The sequence below is a fragment of the Helianthus annuus genome, chromosome 6, assembly GCF_002127325.2.
Source record: "Helianthus annuus cultivar XRQ/B chromosome 6, HanXRQr2.0-SUNRISE, whole genome shotgun sequence".
Taxonomy (NCBI): domain Eukaryota; kingdom Viridiplantae; phylum Streptophyta; class Magnoliopsida; order Asterales; family Asteraceae; genus Helianthus; species Helianthus annuus.
In genome coordinates, this window is record NC_035438.2 from 111291550 (window position 1) to 111314575 (window position 23026).

Below are 23026 nucleotides of genomic sequence, written 5' to 3' on the forward strand. Positions count from 1 at the left end.
CACTCTGTCCATCAGTTTGCGGGTGAAAAGCTGTACTTAGATTCAGCTGAGATCCGAATGCTTCTTGAAAGGATTGCCAAATTCTTGACACGAATCTCCCGTCTCTGTCAGAGATGATTGAGAGAGGCACTCCATGACGTGCAACGATCTCTCTCATGTATATCTCAGTTAGTTTACTCGTGTTGTCTTTTTCCCTGATGGGCAAGAAATGCGCAGATTTCGTTAGACTGTCTACTATTACCCAAATAGTATCGTGACCTTTGGGCATCCTTGGCAGTTTTGTTATGAAATCCATTGAAATCTGTTCCCATTTCCATTTGGGTATTTCAGGTTGCTGTAGTAACCCTGAAGGCTTCTGGTATTCGGCTTTTACCTTGGCGCACGTTAAACATTTTCCAACGTATACGACAACATTGCCTTTCATCCTTGGCCACCAATAGAGATCCTTAAGATCTTGGTACATCTTATCCGCTCCGGGATGTATCGAGTACCGTGACTTGTGAGCTTCATCGAAAATAACCTTTCTTAATCCACCAAACAGAGGAACCCAAATTCGTTTCATGAAACATAAAGTTCCTTCCTCGTTTGGTACCAACTGCTTCTCCATCCCACAGAGATATTCATCCTCAACGTTCCTTTCCTTGAGAGCTTCTTTCTGCGCGGCATGAATGCACAGTGAAAGATCTGTCTGGATAATCATTTCCAAAGCCCTAACCCTTATGGGCTTGATCCTTTCCTTTAGACTTAGGGCATCGGCGACCACATTCGCCTTCCCTGGATGGTACTTGATTTCACAGTGTAATCGTTCAACAATTCAACCCAGCGTCTTTGTCTCATGTTAAGCTCCTTCTGATCAAATATGTGCTGTAGACTCTTATTATCAGTGAAGATTGTACATCGCGTACCATACAAATAATGTCGCCAGATCTTCAACGCAAATACCACTGTGCCTAACTCCAAGTCGTGCGTGGTATAATTCTTCTCATGAACCTTCAACTGGCGTGACGCGTATGCTATAACTTTCTGACGCTGCATCAACACGCATCCTAAACCTTGGCGCAAGGCGTCACAATATATCACGAAGTCTTCCATTCCTTCGGGTAGCGATAAAATTGGTGCATTACAAAGCTTGTCCATCAACAACTGAAACGCTTCTTCTTGTTTGTCTCCCCAATCAAACTTCTTGTCCTTCTGTGTGAGGGAAGTCAAACGTTGAGCGATTTTTGAGAAACCCTCAATGAACCTTCGATAATAAGCAGTCAAACCTAAGAACTATCGGATCTCGGTTGGCGTCTTTGGAGTTTCCCAGTTCTTTATCACTTCGATCTTTGTGGGATCCACATGGATTCTATTTCCATTAACCACATGTCCAAGAAATTGGACTTCGCGTAACCAGAACTCGCATTTCGAGAACTTGGCATACAACTTCTCCTTTTTAAGTAGCTCCAAAATAGGTCTTAAATGATGTTCGTGCTCATCCTTCGTCTTCGAGTAGATTAAGATGTCATCAATGAACACAATCACGAACTTGTCGAGGTACGGCTCACAAACTCTGTTCATCAAATCCATAAAAACAGCTGGTGCGTTTGTTAACCCAAACGGCATCACCAGAAACTCGTAATGTCCATATCGAGTTCTAAAAGCAGTCTTGGGAATACTTTCCTCTTGAATACTCAGTTGATGATAACCTGATCGTAGATCGATCTTTGAGTAAAAACTTGAACCTTGAAGTTGATCGAACAGGTCATCAATTCTTGGCAGAGGATATGTCTATCCTTCTTCTTAACAAACAAAACTGGAGCTCCCCAAGGTGAGAAGCTTGGTCTGATGAATCCTTTGTCTAACAACTCTTGAAGTTGTGTCGACAACTCCTGCATCTCTGAAGGCGCAAGTCGGTAGGGTGCCTTAGCCACAGGCGCGGTGCCTAGAACTAAGTGAATGTGGAACTCGACTTGTCTTTTCGGCGGTAATCCTGGCAAATCTTCTGGGAAAACTTCAGGATATTCTTTTACGACTAGAATGTCTTCAATCTTCGGCTCAACAGCTTCTTTATCCATGATGTGTGCCAAGAAGCTGACACATCCCTTCTGCAAACACTTCCTAGCCTTCAGACAGCTAATGATTCTCAGGGGCGTATCACGCTTCTCTCTGTGAACCACGATCGTTTCTCCATCTTCTATTGGGATGCGAATGGTCTTTTCGTGACACACAATCTCGGCTTTGTTGCTTGACAACCAGTCAATCCCTACTACCACGTCGAAGCTTCCCAACTTGACTGGTAGTAGATCCAAAGTGAACTCGCGTTCTCCCAGCTTAGTTACGCAACCTCTGACGACCTCATTGGTTTCAACAAGCTTCCCATTAGCTAGTTCAATTGAGTACGGAACATCTGACTTACAAGCAGTTAACCCAAGCATATTCTTAAATTCTAACGATATAAAGCTATAGTCGGCACCAGTATCAAACAAAACAGATGCAAAGCGTTGATTTATAGGGAACGTTCCAGTGACAACGTTTAGATCCTGGCGCGCTTCCCTTGTGCCGATGTTGAACACTCTTCCACGAGTTTAATTCAGCTTTGGGCATTCCCTCTTAAAGTGCCCAACTTCTCCACAATTGAAACATCCCGGTCCTCGACCATTACCATTTCCATTTCTAGCTTGAGTGTTGTTTTGGTTGCGATTTCCATTCCCAGCTTGATTCGCAACATTTCCACAGTTTCCATTTCCGGCATTTTCCTCCTTGTTGGCGGTTTCCATTACCATTCCCATAACCTCGATTACCAACACGCCCAGCACCAGTTCCGGCCCAACATGTATCTTTCGTGTGGCCGTTCCTCCCACATGACTCGCATTTCCTTAATTTGCACTGTCCTGAATGATGGCACTGGCACGTATCACAATTGGGCAGGGTGCCCATGTAACCATTTCCTTTGTTCTCAACACTGGTTGCAGCTCTGGCCGGTGTGCTTGATTCACCCTTCTTGTTCACATTGCTGGTACCCTGCTTGAAGTTTGAAAATTTCCTTTTATTTCACCAGAAGACTCCACATGAGTCTCTTTCTTCTTCTGCTCAGTAACTAAAAACTTGTTCAATCGAATAGCTTCCTTAATAAGAGCCACACTGAGATCAATGGCTTCTGTGATTGTTGCAGGCTTGGACGTAGTAATCATGCTCATGATCTGAGGTGCCAATCCCCAGATAAAGCGCTCAACACGTTTAAACTCCGGCGTGACCATGTACGGCACTACTTGGGACAAATCATGAAATCTTTGAACATACTCTGCAATCTTGGGGCCTTCCATTTTTAGGTGCCAGAACTCAGTCTCTAACTTCTGTATTTCAGCATGTGAGCAATACTTCCTTCTCATGAGCTCCTTCAGCTCATTCTAGGTTAACGCATAAGCAGCAGCTTCTCCTAAAGTTTGCACTTGCAGATTCCACCACGATAGGGCTCCATCCAGAAACAGCCCTGAGATATAGGTAACTTGTTGCTCGGGAGCACACTTGCTCATCCTTAGGACAGATTCAGTCTTCTCATCCCACCTAACAAACGCAACAGCACCTCCTGTTCCGTCGAAATTCACGGGCTTGCAATCGAGAAATTGCTTGTAAGTGCACCCTGCACATATGTTAGAATTTACAAATGGCATTAGCGGACGTGCTAGATATATCCAAATGTATCGTAACATATTTCAAGCGGCTTAACATTACCATTAGGTGGATTGTTATTGCCGTTGTTGTTGTTGTTCGAGTTGTTCCGGCTTGTCTCTGCTTGAGAGGCCGCATATTGCGCGATAGCGGCGGCAATGATCCCTTGGAGTTCCGCCTCAGTAGTGGGTATACGAGGGTCGCGTCGTGGAGGCATCTTCTAAAAGATGATCATGTCGGTCAGGTCATAGTAAGTAAATAGTATGCGTATGTAATAACATTCATCAAGCACATAACATCTCATGTTATAAAATTAAAACAAATAATCCAGCAACGCATATAATGAGAATACTGCGATTGAGCTTTTATAAAATCAAGACCACAATACAATGTCTACATGTTTTATAACTGTATTGTACATCAAAAGTGACTAAGGGCCATATCGCCCTTGTCTGAACTATCTAGTCATCTACAACAACCAAAAACTAAATATCAAAAGTCATAACATCAAAATGCGGTCTTCAAGATGCTGTATAGTCGGCACAATCGCGGTCTTCTCACCAAAAGTCTACCTGCATCAAACCAAAATGCCTATGCTGATGGCGGAAGAGGAGGATGAGGAAAATGAGAGAAAAGCAAGCGACGCATGAGCAACCAGTCCTCCTCTAAGGCACGACAGATGCGCAACAAATATGCAATCTGCTGCTTAGATGTCAAGAAACGAATGTCTGAATTAGGGGAAAGCGGACGAGGAGTGTGTGGTGCTGCAAAGGGGGTCTGACAGTGGCAAGGTGGTCGTGGAGCTTTCTCCAACTCCTGAATACGATGTGTCAATGCATCCTGCTGCATCATCAGGGATGTAAGTATGTCCTCCGTAGTGTACCCAACATGGTACGGGTGGTACGGATCAGATAATGGCATAACAGGGGGCGTAGTCCGCAAAAAAGGCTCGCTCGATGGCATGAAAGATGGTGCAGTAGGTGGTGCAACATGAGGAAACTGAGATGTGAACGGAAAAGGTGATGACAGTACCGGTGGAATAGAAGCAGGCGGGTGCCTCGATGACCCCTCTCTAGGACGAGGTGGCGGTATGTCCTGGAGGAACGTAATGGGAAGATCAGTACAATGAACATCGGTGGTGTGTGGGGGAAACAGTGGGATATCAGTGGGTGCAGAAACAGGTGCTACTGGAGGAGTGACAGGCAGCACAAATGGTGGGTAATCGTCGTCATCATCGATCCACCCGTTGCGGGTGTCGGCATAACGAGGGTCTATGTGAGCAGCAAAAGGTGCACGGTCAAGCAATACCGGCACGGGATCGGGTAGATTTGCATCAACAACAGGATCATCCACCAATGGTTGAGCAACAACGGGAAGATCAGCAATGGGTATATCATCAACAAGAGGTGCAATGGCTGGTGCACCCATATCTGGCGGTGCAACGGCTGGGGCATCATCAAGAACGGGGTCATGGTCAACAACAGGCTCTGGGCCATGACGGGCTCGGGGTTCAACAAGATCCATATCAAAATCAGCAGGGATGTCAAACAAAGGATCAATAGGAGCTACGGGCGCCTCTAAGGGCTGGTCCAAGTGAATAAACTCGATCTCATGGTCAGGATTGAAGTCAGGGGAAAAACTAGATCAAAATTGCTAGGAAAGTTTATTTGTAAGTATTGAAGAAAATCTTAATCAACTGGATCTCTGAAGAAGATAACAGTCCTGAAGATCACAGCAAGAAGAAGAAAATCAGAAAGGACAACTGAAATGCAAAGTATCTACTTCAAAGAATCACAAGTTGATCAAGAGTTGATTTGGATTATCAGAGAAGGTCATTTCTGATGGATCTGATGATATTTCTGATGAAATATCATCAGTTTCTGACGATTCTGATCATCAGACTTTCTGATGATTTGTTCACCAGAAATTCTGATGAAGTGGTTTATCAGAAATTCTAATGAAAGACCCATTTGTCTAAAAATCACAACTCTATCCTGCCACCCATGACCGAAGCATGACATTGTTGGTTATCATGATTACAAATGCAACTAGAACAATGGATTCAATGAATATGTCAAATTGCTACTTTACGCAGGACTTATTGCATGAATAAACAATTGTTTATTCTTGTCCACATCTGTCTATAAATAGAAGGCTCGAGAGGCAGAAGATACTTGAGTTTGAAGCTTAACATTCACATACAAACACCCAAACTCCACTGCTCTTCTCACCCACAGAAATCAAGATTCATTTGTATTAGATAATAATCTTACAATCACCTTGTTAAACTAATTTGTTTCAAAGTGATACAAACTTGATAATTCTGTAGGTCTTGTTTCTTGAAAGTCTGATTTCCATTTCCGCACATCTTTTTCACATATACTGAAATCACTTGCCATATTACGTAAAAAGAAGTTGTTAAGGCCATACTGGGTCCAACAATTGGTATCAGAGCAGATTGAATAAATTATTTTCAAACGATCAATCGCTCTTCTTCTTTTTTCTAAATATGGCCATCTTTCAAACCTGGAATAATGCTTTCAGTATTGGTTCTATGTCCAAACCTCCGACTCTTGTCAGAGAGGAATACCCCCAATGGAAAATCAGGATGGTCAATTTCCTTAATGGTCATGACCGAGCTCTGTTTCGATCCATTGAAAGGGGTCTACATATACCAATGACTTAAATACCAGCAATTCTAGCAACTGACTAACTACCTGCTATCCCTGCCTCCCGATCTCCCAAAAGTGATATAATTTGGAGTGAGGAAGACAAGGAACTGGTAGCAGGGGATGAAAGAGCAAAATCACTCTTAATAATGACCATCCCCAATGACATATTTTCATAAGTTGATGCTTGTGCATCAGCCAAGGAAATATGGGATCAGTTGGAAAATCTTTGTGAAGGAGGAGAAAGGATGAAAAGAAACAAGAGAACAAATAACGTCTCATCCTATGAAAGGTTTAAAAGTTTACCTAATGAAAAGTTAAATGACATATATCAAAGGTTCACAAAACTTTTAAACGAGCTAAAGAAATTTTGAATAACTAAATCAAATGATGAAAGAAACATAAAATTTCTTGATGCTTTGCCTAGAGAATGGAGAAGTCTCACAATGACTTTGTCCTCAACCTTAGAACTAGGAAACATGAGTCTTCATGACTTATACAGCATCTTGATCCCCAGAGAGGAAGAAATATTTGAATAAACCATTCAAAGAGGGGGATCTTTAGCTCTTATCTTAAACCCACAAAGACAAACAATTTCCAGTGATCTACAACCATCAAATAGCCAGAGTCTTGAAACTTCTGATAAATCATCAGATTTTTCAGCTTTTGCTGATGCAATAGCACTGCTCACCAAAACATTTGAGCAGAGGTTGAGGGAGGAGGCCAGAGATACCAGAGGAGTGATAGAAGGAGGATGGATGATAGATCTAAAGAAGAAGTTAGATCTAAGGATAAAGGAAAGGCTGAGGTGGTGTGTTACAAGTGCAAACAAAAAGGTTATTATGCATTTGAGTGTAAGACCAAGAAGCTAAAAGATGTTGCTTACTATGAAAAGAAGCTTGAGGAAGCTAAGAAGCAACAACAGCAAGTCAGCTTAATTGCTGGGACAGTTACATGGCTATCTGATGACTCTTCTGATGAAGAAGAAGAAGAAGAAGAAGAAGAAGAAGAAGAAGAAGAAGAAGAAGAAGAAGAAGAAGAAGAAGAAGAAGAAGAAGAAGAAGAAGAAGAAGAAGAAATGGCCAACTTCTGTCTCATGGCACTTTCTGATGACATACCAGAGACTTCAGGACAACAGGTAAGTTTAGACAATCTTGATCTTGAACACAAGCTAAATGAGCTCATGTCAGATTTTTTAAACTTGCAAGTTAAACATCAATCAGATGGTAAAAAATATGATGAGTTGCAGAGGACCTTGAATAAAATTATTCTTGAAAATCAGTTACTTATAGAACAAAGTTTAGATCAAAGAGCTAAGATTGAGTTCTATGAAAATGAAAGAAGAGATCTTTACAAGAAAATCAATGATAAAGAAATAAATATAAGAGGTTTTCAAGAAGCAAAAGAATTCATAAATTTCATAGAGTCCACTCCAAAGAACAAAGGAGATGGTTTGGGTTATGTGAGAACAAATAATAACAAACCCACTGTCTTTGTAAAAGTAACTCAACAGATTTCTGATAAATTTTTATCAGAATCTGATTCTGAAACTTGAAAATCAACATGTTCTGAATACTCCTTTGATAAGCCAAATTTTAAACCAAAAAGAAGTGAATGCAATCAAGAGTTTGTAAGAACTCCAGAAGCAGTTCACTCATCTTTTCAAAATTATTCCTTCATTCCATCACAAGAAGGAACATCAGAAATTTCTGATGATTCTTGTATGTGTGTTGAAATACTGAAGCTTGTTCAACACCATCTCCAAAAGAAAAAAAAATTCTGTAATGGCTCAGCATTTAACAGAAACTCTGATGAAAGGTCATTTAGAAGAAATAATAAAACCAGAATATCATTAGAAAGAGTACCCAAGCATGACTGGGTACCTAAAACCCTCTAACCATTCCATTTCAGGACCATCATGTGCAGCAGATCTGGTACTGCGTCTTAGGGAGCTCCAAGCACATGACTGGGGATAGGAGCTTACTCAGCAACTTTGTCTCAAAGCTGGGTAAAATGGTGAACTTTGGAAATGAAATGAATGGAAGGATCGTAAGAAAATTTGATCATTGAAGAAAGTAGCCTATACAGGCTTAAGGTATGATCTGCTAAATCATGGTCAAAATTGTGATAAAGTTCTCTTTGACTTGTAACTTGTTTAAATAAAAGAATCATAAGAAGAAAAAGTGCATATCTGATAAAGCACCAGAAATTCTGATAAATTATAAGAAAATCTGATACATCATCAGAAAATCTAACAAATCATCAAAATTTCTGGTAACAAATCAGAAGACTTCTTGGAACAAAATTATTGAATGATTATTTGAACAAGTTCATACATTTCATCACCTTTATCTATAACTTAAATTGACAAATTCATAATCTGAAATTGTGTATTTTCTTAATTTTCTTTTATTTTTTTTTTATTTTGTTTTTCTTCTCTTTCTTTAGTTACTACAATTGAAAACGTCATATGACATAAGTTTTTCTGGGGATTGTTAGTAGGTGTAGAGATTTTTTCTTCTTCATTAAATACACTGAAATGACAACAGTAGGCAATCATGATAGAAAACTGAAAAATAGCCGCCTAAATCATTTAATGAAGAGAGTTCTATCTGGGTTTTTCTTAATGTCACCTGATAAAACAATTAAATAACCAAGATTGTGGTAGACAAGATACAGTGGGTAGATACCATTTATGGCATTTCTTCAATTTACTATATATGTTTACCACATTGAGCAAAGACAGTCACCTTCAATTAGAAATTCACCAGAAAAACTTCCTCATCTTCTCCTACATACATTCAAAAACACACACACAAAATGCTTAAAATTAGAGCTGATCGTTTTCCACTTACTCAACATCCATACCACAACCTCAAGCTCAGAACTAGCTTTGAGGGTCCTCTCTGGGATGGGTGTCAAACAGTGGTAAACATGCTAATGGTAAGTAACATCGGATATGCTCTCACTGCCAACATAACGATATTCCCTGAAATCCTTCAAACCTTCTGGCAAAACGCAACTTTGTCAGAAAATCAGGATAGAGAGAGAATATATATTGAAAGTGAGGTGCTCAATCAAAGAGTCTGAGTAACTGAAAGTAACATCAGAATGGCTCTTCAACTGAATGATGACAACGATGTACTTATGTTCTCACACTCTGAGATTCAAGAAACATTGGAGCACATGGGGTACAATCCTGAAAACGATCCCAGAGCAATCAACAAAAATGGCTTTATCAAGCCATGGCAGTTTCTGATTACCCAACTAGGTACATGCTTCTCAAAGAAAGCCATAAATCATCATGGAGCATCTAATAAGTTGTTGGAAATTTGCCGAGCTGTCACATTGAACATTCCTTACAACTTCTCTTATTATTTAATGAGAGACTTTGCAAGCAACATGTGGTCAAGCAAGCCATTTTTGATGTATCCTCGTTTTCTGATGAAGATAATCACAAGCCATTTGGGCTTTAGTGGAATCCCTGCTGGTTATCAGAGAGCAGAGTTGTATCTTCAACAGAATGCAAGCATAAATTTACTCAGACCAACAAATAAAAATTATAGTTTAGTAACTGAACAATGGGTGCTTCTTGAGATTGAACATGGAGATGGAATAGATATTGATTAGATCTCTCCATGAGTGGATCCTGTGTGTGTAGATAGATGATATGTTACATATATATATATATATATATATATATATATATATATATATATATATATATATATATATATATATATAAATGCTACTTGTTTTGCTTTAAGTTAACTTTTGTTTTATGTTGTTAAGTGGGAAATGGATAAATAAGAATGATCATCAGGAATAAATTTTAAAACAAAAAAAAATCTAACTTTCTGATAACCAAAAACAAAATCTGGTAAAAGAATCTATTTTTCTGTTAAAACAAGAAAACCTCAGAAAAAGACCAAGAAAGCAGGACGAAACCAGAAAAACCGGAGTAAGTCTTCTAAATTTATCTCATTCCCTCTCATCATTTAAAAAAAATTATTATATTCTTTGCTCACTTAATTTCAAAAATGTTGAAGTGATTAAAATTCTGGTGAAAACGGTCACAAATTTAGGGGGAAAAACACGACAAATTCTGTTGACTTCTGTTAACTTTATTTGACCATATCAAAAGAGGTCAAACAAAAGTCAGAATAAAGGAAATACATATTTTTAACAGAAATTATTGAATATCTGAAGACATGGAACTTTGACTTACAAAGAAAAGAAAGGATGCAGATGAAGAAAGTTAATTGGACCTCTTCAAAAGACTAGGGTCCACAAAAATGGAAAGGTGTCATACAACCGATAATGTTTCTCCAATCTGAATTCAGATAAAGTACTTCAGTGAAACTACAAGTTAAAAGAACAAGTTAAAAGGGCACAACCACGATTACACGATTAATCATCATTAAAGTCTTGATACCCACGATCCAATGGTTATATCATGAATCAAAAACCGACATCCCATGATCAAACGGTAATAAAGACAATTAATGATCCTTTAACCGCCACTGCATGACACGTTCCATATCCTCTCAACTCCATAAACCCACGACTCTCTGCTGAACCTTTCACTATATAACTCTCACTTAGCAGAAAATTCAAAAATCACACCTTTCTCACAAATTCCAAACCAGAGCTAACCCTGTTCCTCACTCAAAAATCCCTAAATTCCAAAACCCTAATTCACAAACTTCAAAAAATGGCCGAAGTAAACCTCTACATCCCAATTGTTCAACACGATGTATCTTTCATTGAAGACAATGAATTTCTGCCAATGAAAGAAAACAATTTGCTGATGAATACAGAGCATTCAAAATATGATGTGAGATGTCAACTTCTGATAGAATATCTCATGAACTATCCAATTACAGGAGCTCTAACAAAAGAGAGAGAAGTACCAGAAAAACTGCTACAACAATTTGTTCACACCTTTGATGAAATTGAAGAAAACCAAATCTCTGCTCATGTATGGGAAAATGTTTCTGTAACATTAACTCCTGCAAGGGTAAGAGAATGGCTCGAACTACTTGTTCTTGATAGCTATGTTGAAACACCAAACAAGAAAGAGCTATTAAGTTTTATCATTGGGCTTGGTTACAAAAACAAAAAGATCATTAAAATTGGTTCATTCCGAAGAAATGAACTGCCAGCTATATGGCAAGTGATGATGGAAATATTAAACAAATGTCTCACCTCAAAAATCGGAGGAACTGATCAAATCAATCAAGCTGTTCTAACAATCATGTATGGACTCATAACTGGGTTCAAAATTGATTATGGGTTAGAAATTTTCAATCTGATCAAGAGGTCAATCATCACCAAAAATGGAAAGATAATCTCACATCTGCCATATCCGAGGTTTATTTCTGTTTTCATTTCTAAAACATTTGTTGCAAGAGAACTAGAAATTTTAATTTTGGAGAATCTGTGGAGATCAAACACAATGATGATCTGGAGTTCTAATCATGGATGGGAATCTGACAAAGATATCCCTATATTACCAGAAAGCATGCTATGTTTCATTACACCAGATTCACAGTTCAGAATACAGCATGAGGCACTTCTAACTAAATCAGACTCCACAATAAAAAGAGCCAGCAGAGAAGTTTTCAAATGCTTTTCATCACTAGAAGGTGATGAAGAACAGAAGTCAAGATCATCAAAAGAGGCAGGAGGAGAAGGAATTTTGATGATTACCAACTCTCCAGATGATGCTGAAAAAGATCAAATTCATGAACGAAGAATTCATCCAGATTTTGATATGCTACAAGAGACAGCACAAGAACTTTATGCAGAATCACATATTGCTGGAAGAATTCATGAAGATACTGGAGATCATTATGAAGAAGCTCAAGTTGATGGCACTGAAATTGAAGCAACTGAAGTAATACATCATGATGAATCCTATATCGCTGGTATATCTCTCTCAAGAACTGTTTTGGTTGGTACTCACTCAAAACAAACAAACTCAGAAAGTTCAGTAAATGTTTCTTACAACTTAGAACATGAAAAAACTGAGGTTGATAAAGAGGTTACTAGTGCTTTTAATCTCAACTCTGAATCAGAAAATGAGGAGGAGAATGAGATCTCAACAGATAGAGATCAGGAAACTGATCAAGGAAATCTAGAAAAAGGTAATATGTTTACCTTAAAAACTTATGGAGAATCACATATTGATGTGATTCAAGGATATAAGGAAATCCAGGATGATAGTATGTCACTCACCACTGGTGGAGATAATACTGGTAAACTTAAGGCTGCACCAAATTCTGATAAAGCCAAAAGTGATCCTATCATTTCCAAAACAGCCGCAAATGTGTTTGCAGCTGGAATGTTAGCAGGAACATCTGTTGTTCCGAATATCCCTGAAAACCCCATGGGTCAAGAAAATCTTGAAACTATGTTGGAAAAAGTTTACAAAGTCTGCAAAAGAAATCCAGTGGAAGAAAAACTTGATATGTTGCTACCAGAAATACAAGGTCAAAGAGCTGAGATGAAAAATTTGTCAGAATCAGTGGAAGCAATAAAGAAACAAACTGATGATAACACTCAAGCACTAAAGTCTCTTCAGAAGATTAAAGAAAAGGCACCAGAACTCAACATTTCTACATCAGAAATCCAAATGATTCTCACAGAAACAGAAAAGATCAAAGCACAAATTGTAAATGTGATGGAGTCAAGGCAGTCAAGCAGTGGAAACAGAGTTTTGGAAGAAGTTACCATTCTAAGGGCAAGTAATAACAGTATCACAGATGCCCTTGAGAAGCTGTCAAAAGAATGGGCGGAAAGTCAGATGAAAACTCAAGCTGAATTCAACCAAGTTCAGAAAAACATGGCCAGCAACTCAAAACTGGTAAAAGAAGCACATCAACTAATGGAGAAGATGCAATTCAATATTGCAAGATTAGCCAAAGTGGATCCTCAAGAACTCATGAAAGAAATTCCTGCTGAAAGCTCACATCAGGAAGCTCCAAAGTCAATTACTCAACAATCATCAACCACATCAATCACCAAAGCTGAAACCATAATGATGGGCCCACCTCCAAACATCCCAAAAGATGAAATGCTGAAAAGATTAGCAGCTGCAAAACCTCAAGTTATTACAAATTTGAAACTGCTAGCTGCTGTTCCAAATCCAACAGTATCCGATGACTCAGCAATAAGCAAGTATATGAATATACAAACAATGAAGGAATGGGAACAAGAAGGTGATTCAAAGGCAAAGTCAAATAGTGTTAAGAGAAAAATATCTAAAACCAAGTCTGTCATGGTTAAAAAAATTGCCAGGGATGTAATGAAATTTCCTAAACACAATCTGGTGAGTTAATATTTGACAAAAGAAGATGAAATGCCAATATAACTATCTCCTACCAGATTGGGGTTAAGAGAAGAAAGAATGAAAAGAGGGTCATATAGCATTCATAAGCATAATGAGAATCCAGTAAGGAGAATTTTAAAGGTGAGTGAAGTGGAAGTTGCAACTGATGATATAGGAGGAACTTATGTACAAAACAGATACACTCTTCAAAGAGAAAATGGGGAGGAACAGAAGGTGACTGATGAAGAATTAGCTGACCAGTTGCATCCTTTGGACATTTTGTTCATGAAGGATCACTATGAAAAGGAAAAGAAAAACAACCAAGAGGTCAAAAGGGCATTGAATGGCATATCAAAGGCTGGAATATTGCTATTTGAAAGAATGGCTTTTTCAGACTTTGATCTATGCATCAATTATGAACATCTGCACAACAAAAAGGTGTACTTTAGATCACCAAAAACAAAAGTTCCCTCAGAAATATTGGATGATGCAAGATCTGGAGACATCATTATGCAGACAAGCAAAGATGGAAAACAAGAATATGGTGTAATCTTCAGAGACTATGATAAGAACAAGGCTCTGTTCAGAAGTGTTGACATCTGTAAGTACTCAAATCAAAATCTGAGGTACATCTTGAAAACCATGAACAAAAGACAAGAACATCTTCAGAAGATAGAAAAGAACTTGGAGGGAAGCAGAAAAGAAATTGAGCAAATGATTGAAGAATGGATCCAAGAAACAGAATGGTACAAAGATATGTATGTTAGTTGCAACAAGTATATCTCCTACAAAAAGAAGATAAAGAAAGGAGATGTGCATAAGAGATTGAAGCTGAATTAAAACTCGTTTATTTTTTCTTCATCTTTTATGTAATTTGTTTTTCAAAACTTTAGCAACTGGTTTAAATTTGCAAGTATTAAGTTTCCACTGTTTGGAAATTTTATATTCATGAGGTAGTTCATTTTCTTACAATACTTAGGGGGAAACTGTTAGGAAACTTTATTTGTAAGTATTGAAGAAAATCTCAATCAGCTGGATCTCTGAAGAAGATAACAGTCCTGAAGATCACAGAAAGAAGAAGAAAATCAGAAAGGACAACTGAAATGCAAAGTATCTACTTCAAAGAATCACAAGTTGATCAAGAGTTGATTTGGATTATCAGAGAAGGCCATTTCTGATGGATCTGATGATATTTCTGATGAAATATCATCAGTTTCTGACGATTTTGATCATCAAACTTTCTGATGATTTGTTCACCAGAAATTATGATGAAGTGGTTTATCAGAAATTCTGATGAAAGACCCACTTATCTAAAAATCACAACTCTATCCTGCCACCCATGACCGAAGCATGACATTGTTGGTTATCATTATTACAAATGCAACTTGAACGATGGATTCAATGAATATGTCAAATTGCTACTTTATGCAGGACTTATTGCATGAATAAACAATTGTTTATTCATGTCCACAGCCGTCTATAAATGAAAGGCTCGAGAGGCAGAATATACTTGAGTTTGAAGCTTAGCATTCACATACAAACACCCAAACTCCACTGCTCTTCTCACCCACAGAAATCAAGATTCATTTGTATTAGATAATAATCTTACAATCACCTTGTTAAACTAATTTGTTTCAAAGTGATATAAACTTGATAATTCTGTAGGTCTTGTTTCTTGAAAGTCTGATTTCCATTTCCGCACATCTTTTTCACATATACTGAAATCACTTGCCATATTACGTAAAAAGAAGTTGTTAAGGCCATACTGGGTCCAACAAAAATCATCATCGACCTCGTGGTCAAACTCGAACTCGTGTGATGGACCAGGTGCAGCTGACATCGCCATGTCGGGGTCGGCGTCAGAAGAGTGATGCTGCACACTCTGGTTGTGCAGAGACGCAGAGGCCACAGACTCCAATGAGTCCGGGAAAGGTGAACGAACAGGAAGCTCCTCTACAGGGGCCTCAGCAATAGGAAGAATAATGTCAGCATCGATCGGGGCCCCACCCTCATAGTCGTCCTCAGGCGGACCCTCCTCGAACAGATCAATGTCGTCATCAGATACGACATCGAGTGGCGCATCCACCACGGGGAAAGCAGCAAGCGGAATGGGAGCATGGATCACTGCAAGAGGTAGATCCCCAGCAGGAATGCCATCAGTAGGCTCAACTCCGACGTCTGGAAATCATCGTCATCAGTGCTAGTGGTATCTGATGTGTAGACCTCTCGCTCTGACGGGATCTCGTCGTCTGACACGATCGCCATAGGATCCATGGTGTCCGATACTCCTGTGTCTGAAGATGATGGCATGGTGTCTGTAACATAACCACACATATGCACATATATGAACATGAAATAAAAAAAAAGCAAGTCACAATAAAACAAACTAGTAATCCTCCTGGTTTCCCTAGACTACCCTTGTCACACCCCCAAAATCCACCCGCGGAGTACCACCGCTTGGGAGCGTGACATGACCAGGATCAAGCCATCAATCATATCAAACATAGCATTTAATAATAAAAGTAATTAATGTAAATCATCATGACATGATTGATGTTTCAAAACCAAACATCGTTTAAGTAGCGGAAGCATAGTATGTAATCTCAAAATAGTTATAAGTTCAGAATAAGTTCATGATCCAAATCCCACAACGACCTGCTCCTCCCTGTGCAAGCTCCGTAATGTACCTAAGGTCCTGCAAGGCATGCAGCAAATAATCAACGAACTAGTTGAGCGAGTTCACAGAAAGTAAGTTCATAACGTAATGCATAAGTATAGCTAGTGGGGGCTTCCCATGTTTATACTGGCTAATGAGGGCTTCTCATTAACGGTACTTACTAGACTAACTTCCGACCATGTGTTCTGCTTTACCGAGAACAGGAAAACGTACAGGGTCACGTAGGCTTTACGTGACGTGCCCTTCCCCGAGGACAGTGGTACGCGTGGGGGCTACGTAGGCTTTACGCAGCGTGGCCTTCCGACCTGGAAGCCAGTAGATGGTATTGGGTTACGTAGGCTTTACGTAACGTGTCCTCCCGACCCGGGAGACAAATGGCAAATAAACTGGGTTACGTAGGCTTTACGTAACGTGTCCTGACTAACCTGAGGACGATGGTCTATAGTCTAGAGAATGCGTAAGTACGAGTAATCTTTCCATATTCAACATATCCAACCCAATTCCCAACCCGGGAATCCCATGCCTTGGCTGTGTGAACTCACCTTGGTTTGCTCGGCAGATACACAAAGAATACAGGTAGCAAGTAAATAGTCAACCACGTCCTATCATGGTTATTATGCAAGTTAGGTTCGTATATAGCACGTTTGTATCACTTATGGTATCAAGTATGATCATGGCAAATCACATAACGTATCAGCAGTTCATATCGTGTAACGGGTCCAAGTAATGGCCCAATTAACATAAGCAGTCCAATAAGCAACTAAGTCCAACAACATAACAGTCATAGGATTGGGCCCGTGACAGTGTAGGCCCAGTACCGTGTACGTGCAAAGAAGGTCTCGAGTCGCAACCAGCGATCTCGAGTCGCAACCGGTGGTTACGAGTCACAGCCGGAGATTACGAGTCGCAACAGGAGGTTGCGAGTCGCAACTGGTGATTTCGGCTCATCATGGTCTGGTTACGAGTCGCAACAGGACTCGCAACCGTGATCTCGGCTTGTGCTGTTTGTGGTCTCGAGTCGAGACGGTGAGGTTTCGACTCGCAATCTGAGTCGCAACCGTGTGTGTAACTGATTTCCATAATTTCTGCATTGACTTATCCGTGATTCCAGCAAACAACTTAGGCAGTTTCACAATTCAGATCAAATCAGTTTCAATTCCAAAATCAACCAAATTCAAACAACATATCATCGATCAAACAGGACTTTTATCATGAATTTCATATGAACGCTAATAATCCAAAATCAAGAGCATTTAACTAAACACATCAACACATCCGATTCTAACATTCACGAAGCCAATCAATGAGCATCAACTAATCGGATTTAGTTAGCCTATTAACCGGTTACAATCTGATTAAATCACGTATGCATATGGCCGATTACATTCATATAATCACCTAATCCGATTCATGAGCAAACCAATTATATGAACACCAACTATCATTGATCCAATCTAAAATTATCATGCAAATATAAACACTTCACAACCGGTAATCATACATAAATCAAGCAAACATACTAACCGATTACAAGTGAAGAAGGGTGATCCGAACAAGAGGAGGATCGGATGGTCTTGTGCCGTCGGGTCCTAAGCAAACCGAGAGAGAGAGGTAGAGAGCAAGTAGGGTTTGTGTGTGTGTTATGAAAGTTGTAACAATGAGAGAAACCAAACCCTTACCAAAGATTTGTGTTTGCGAGTGGGGAGTGGGCCGAGCCCAACTCGGTTACCAAATGGAGTCCGATTCAAGGTGTGGCCCAAACGGGCTTGTGTGACCGGTTCGTGTAATTTGGGCTTGTGCAACACATAATCATTCATATAGCATGCATACACATATGGCACATAACATCATAACATTCAATAGCATCAAAGTTTGTAAAATCATAACACGTTCACGTATGTTACACAATGATAGGTCTAAAGTTCGAGTTGTCACATTATCCCCAACTAATTGGAAATTTCGTCCCGAAATTTGGTATGTACTCACTGAGGAAGCTAGGTAAACTGTATTGTTCACTGATTTTCCTGGGGTGTCACATCCTCCCCCCGTTGATCTGGAATTTCGTCCCGAAATTCCGAAGTAGTAGCTTCAGCCTCAGTAGTGGTAGCATTGGTTTCGAATAACTGGGGGTACTTTTCTGTCATCCTGTCTTCGCGTTCCCAGGTGTACTCTGGACCACGTTTGGAGTTCCAACGAACTCGGACAAGAGGGATTCTCTTGTGTTTGAGGACCTTCACATCCCGGTCCGTGATTTCAACTGGTTCCTCGACGAACTGCAACCGCTCGTCGATAGTGAGTTCCTTAAAAGGAATGATGAGGTTTTCATCTGATAGGCACTTCTTTAAGTTTGATACGTGAAAGACATTGTGAACTGCTCCGAGTTCAGCTGGTAGGTTCAACTTGTAGGCTACCTTGCCAATCTTTTCTAAGATTTCGAATGGTCCGACGTACCGCGGATTCAGTTTGCCCCGTTTGCCAAAACGTACCACACCCTTCCAGGGTGAGACTTTCAATAGAACCCGGTCCCCGACCTCAAATTCCAATGGCTTTCTACGCTTGTCCGCGTAGGCTTTCTGACGGTCGCGTGCTGCCGCCATGCGTTGTCGTATCTGTGCAATCTTTTCTGTGGCGTCCACTACAATCTCTGGACCCGTAATCTGACTATCCCCCACCTCTGCCCAGCAGAGGGGTGACCGGCATTTACGCCCGTACAATGCCTCAAATGGAGCGGCTTGGATGCTGGTGTGATAACTATTATTATACGAGAACTCCACCAAAGGGAGGTGCTTTTCCCAGCCGTTGCCGAAATCGATGACGCATGCCCGAAGCATGTCTTCGAGAGTTTGGATCGTTCGCTCAGACTGCCCATCCGTCTGAGGGTGGTATGCTGTGCTCATGTCTAACCGTGAGCCGAAAGATTTATGCATCGCTTGCCAAAGTTCTGACGTGAATCGTGCATCGCGATCCGAAATGATAGATGTGGGCACCCCGTGCCTCGAGACAATTTCTTTAAGATAGACGTCTGCGAGAGTGGAGAACTTGTCCGTTTCCTTAATCGGTAGGAAGTGTGCAGACTTGGTGAGTCGATCCACGATCACCCATATGGTATCATTCCCACGCTGGGATCTAGGTAAACCCGTAACAAAATCCATGGAAATTTCCTCCCATTTCCATTGCGGTATCTTAGGCTGCTGTAGTAGCCCTGCTGGCTTCTGATATTCAACCTTGACTCTCGCACAAGTCAAGCACTTTCCAACGTACGTAGCGATATGGGCCTTCATACTAGGCCACCAATATGTAGTGCTGATGTCGTGGTACATTTTATCCGACCCTGGATGTACCGAGTAGCGAGACTTGTGAGCTTCATCCATTACAAGTTCGCGTAAACCGCCATAAAGTGGGACCCAAATACGGCCCGTTACATAGTAGGCACCGTCTGCCTTCTGTTCCATTTGCTGTCGTGAGCCGCGTAAGGCTTCAGCCTTGACGTTTTCAGGCTTCAGTGCTTCTGTCTGAGCAGCTCGTATCTGTGCAGGGAGGCTAGACTGAATCGTAAGCTGTAGCGCTCGCACGCGCCGTGGTAGAGTGTCTTTCCGACTGAGGGCATCAGCCACAACATTGGCTTTGCCTGGATGATACTTGATGGCGCATTCGTAATCGTTAAGTAACTCGACCCATCGTCGTTGACGCATATTCAAATCCTTCTGCTTAAGAATATGCTCGAGACTCCTGTGATCGGTGTAAATCGTGCACCTGGTACCGTACAGGTAGTGTCGCCATATCTTAAGCGCGAAAACAACAGCTCCCAGCTCTAAATCGTGCGTCGTGTAGTTGCGTTCATGAACCTTGAGTTGACGAGAGGCGTAAGCGATAACTTTATCCCGCTGCATCAACACACATCCAAGTCCCCGAATGGATGCATCGCAATAAACCACGAAGTCATCTGTGCCCTCTGGCAAAGAGAGGATAGGTGCACTGCAAAGTCTATCCTTTAGGTGCTGAAAAGCAGTCTCCTGGGGCTCTCCCCAGCGATAGGTAACACCCTTCTGTGTCAGTAGCGTAAGTGGCTGAGCAATCTTCGAAAAGTCTCTAATAAACCGTCTGTAGTAACCTGCCAGACCCAAGAATTGGCGTATTTCCGTTGGCGTACGCGGTGCAGGCCAGTTCCTGATCGAATCTACCTTGGATGGATCGACATGGATCCCATCCCTGTTCACCACATGGCCTAAGAAGTGGACTTCACGAAGCCAGAAGTCGCATTTAGAAAGCTTGGCGTACAGTTGTTCCTTCCGAAGGAGTTCCAATATAAGGCGAAGATGCTGCTCGTGTTCCTCCTGACTCTTGGAGTAAATCAGAATGTCGTCGATGAATACAATGACGAACTTGTCGAGATAGGGTTTGCACACCCTGTTCATAAGATCCATAAATACAGCAGGCGCGTTTGTAAGTCCGAACGGCATAACCAAGAACTCGTAGTGACCATAGCGAGTTCTGAATGCTGTCTTAGAGACGTCCTCCTCGCGGACTCTCAGTTGGTCGATCTTGGAATAGTAACACGACCCTTGCAACTGGTCGAATAAGTCGTCTATGCGTGGAAGAGGATAACGGTTCTTCACCGTCACCTTGTTCAGTTCCCGGTAGTCTATACACATCCTGAACGTACCGTCTTTCTTTTTCACGAAAAGCACTGGAGCTCCCCAAGGCGAAGAGCTTGGACGAATGAAACCCTTTTCCAAGAGTTCTTGCAGCTGCTTTGACAATTCTTCCAATTCTGATGGAGCTAGACGATATGGTGCGCGAGCTATGGGTGCTGCTCCTGGAGCGAGCTCGATCTGAAATTCAACCTGACGATGAGGCGGTAGGCCAGGTAAATCTTCAGGAAACACCTGAGGGAAATCACGTACGACTGGTATATCCTCCAGTCTCTTTTCTTTCGCCGATGCATCCGAAACAAGAGCCAAAATGGCTGTGTGACCTTTACGTAAGCACTTCTGAGCCTTCAAGAAAGAGATGATGCCGACCACGGCACCACTCCTGTCGCCTTGAACTTCTAGAGGTTCCTGACCAGAACGAGGAATGCGAATAACCTTCTCACTGCACAAGATTTCTGCCTGGTGTTGGGATAACCAATCCATCCCAATCACGACGTCGAAGCTACCCAAAACTATGGGAATGAGATCGATAGAGAAAGCTTGACCAGCTAGGATAAGATTACAACCCTGAACTACGTGCGTGGCTTCTAGACTTTTACCGTTAGCTAACTCTACTACATGTTTGGTGGGTAAAAGTGTTGGTGCACGTTTTAGCAGTTGACACATTTTCACAGACATATAGCTTGTATCCGCACCCGAATCAAACAAAACAGTAACGTAAATATTGTCGAGGAGAAACTTACCCATAACCACGTTGGGATCGTTCACTGCGTCTCCTCTTCCCAAAACGAAAGCTCGACCTCTTGCCTCGTTGCCATTATTGTTGTTGTTCCCTCCGTTGTTGTTGCCGTTGCCCTGGTTGTTATTGTTGTTGTTGCGGTTCTGGTTCAACTGAGGGCAATCGCGTTTGAAGTGACCTTCAGCCCCACACTGGAAACATCCCCGGTTTCCACGCTGTGGCTGCTGCTGCTGCTGCTGATTTTGTGGAGCGGGTTGTTGAGGCTGCTGATTCTGACTCGCAGGCCGTGGACTCCTACAGTCTTTGGCCTCGTGTCCCATCTTAAGACACCTTTGACAACGACCCTTGTTACATGGGCCGTGGTGATGCCTGGTGCAGTTGTGGCACCTAGGTTGACTACCCTGATATCTCCTCTGTCTGTGACTACCAGAGGATTGCTGACTAGGACTCTGGTAATGGTCGGTCTTCTTCTGCTGAGCTTGTGGCTGAACAGTCGCTGAACCTCTGCTGGAATCTCCATCCCACTTTCTTTTACTGTCACCAGATGTAGCAGGAGTAACTGAGGTGGTGACGTTAGCAGTAGCATTAACACGTTTGGGCAGTCTATTCTGGTCCACTGCCTGATCGGTGATACGGTGAGCGAGACGCTGAATTTCCTGTATGTTTTCGAGGTTAGCCGAAGTAACATGGCTCTGGATTTCTGGCGCCAATCCCTTGAGATACAACTCAATGCGCTTGTATGGAGGGTCCACCATAGTAGGACACATAACGGCCAGCTCGTTCGACCGTTTAGTATACGCTTCGATTTCTGATCCAACCATTTTCAGATTGTACAGCTCGTCTTCCAGCTTGTGAATATCTTCACGCGTACAGTACTCACGCTTGATGAGTTCCTTAAAATCGTTCCATGGGGTGGCGTTAGCAGCTGCCAACCCTAAGATTTGAACTTGGGCGTTCCACCAAGTCAATGCTATTCCTTCCAAAGTACCGGTGGCAAACTTGACTTTGCGAGCCTCAGGGCACTCGCACATTTCGAATACCGATTCTAACTTTTCAAACCAATGGAGGAGTCCCACTGCCCCCTCTGTGCCGCTGAAAGAGTTTGGACGACAGTCCATGAAGTTCTTGAAAGTGCAGACAGGCTGCTGCGCGTGTTGACCTATTGTGTACGAATAGGACGTAGTTAAATACAAAAGTGAATGTAGGATCTAGGGATCCTAGTGTGTGCCTATACTGCAGGATATACTACCTGCTTGAGCTGCTGCAACTGCCGCAGCAACTTGAGCTTGAACGAGAGCCTCTAGC

The 23026-nt window shown here is 41.4% G+C and overlaps 1 protein-coding gene across 1 annotated transcript; it reads right to left on the reverse strand.

Annotated features, from left to right (window-relative positions):
• Nucleotides 1-4242: 4242 nt before the first annotated feature.
• On the reverse strand, nucleotides 4243-5175 carry LOC110906358 (proline-rich protein 36-like). The gene has a single exon (XM_022151504.1). It carries the CDS (start codon nucleotides 5173-5175, stop codon nucleotides 4243-4245), a length of 933 nt encoding a protein of 310 aa, XP_022007196.1.
• Nucleotides 5176-23026: the final 17851 nt, after the last annotated feature.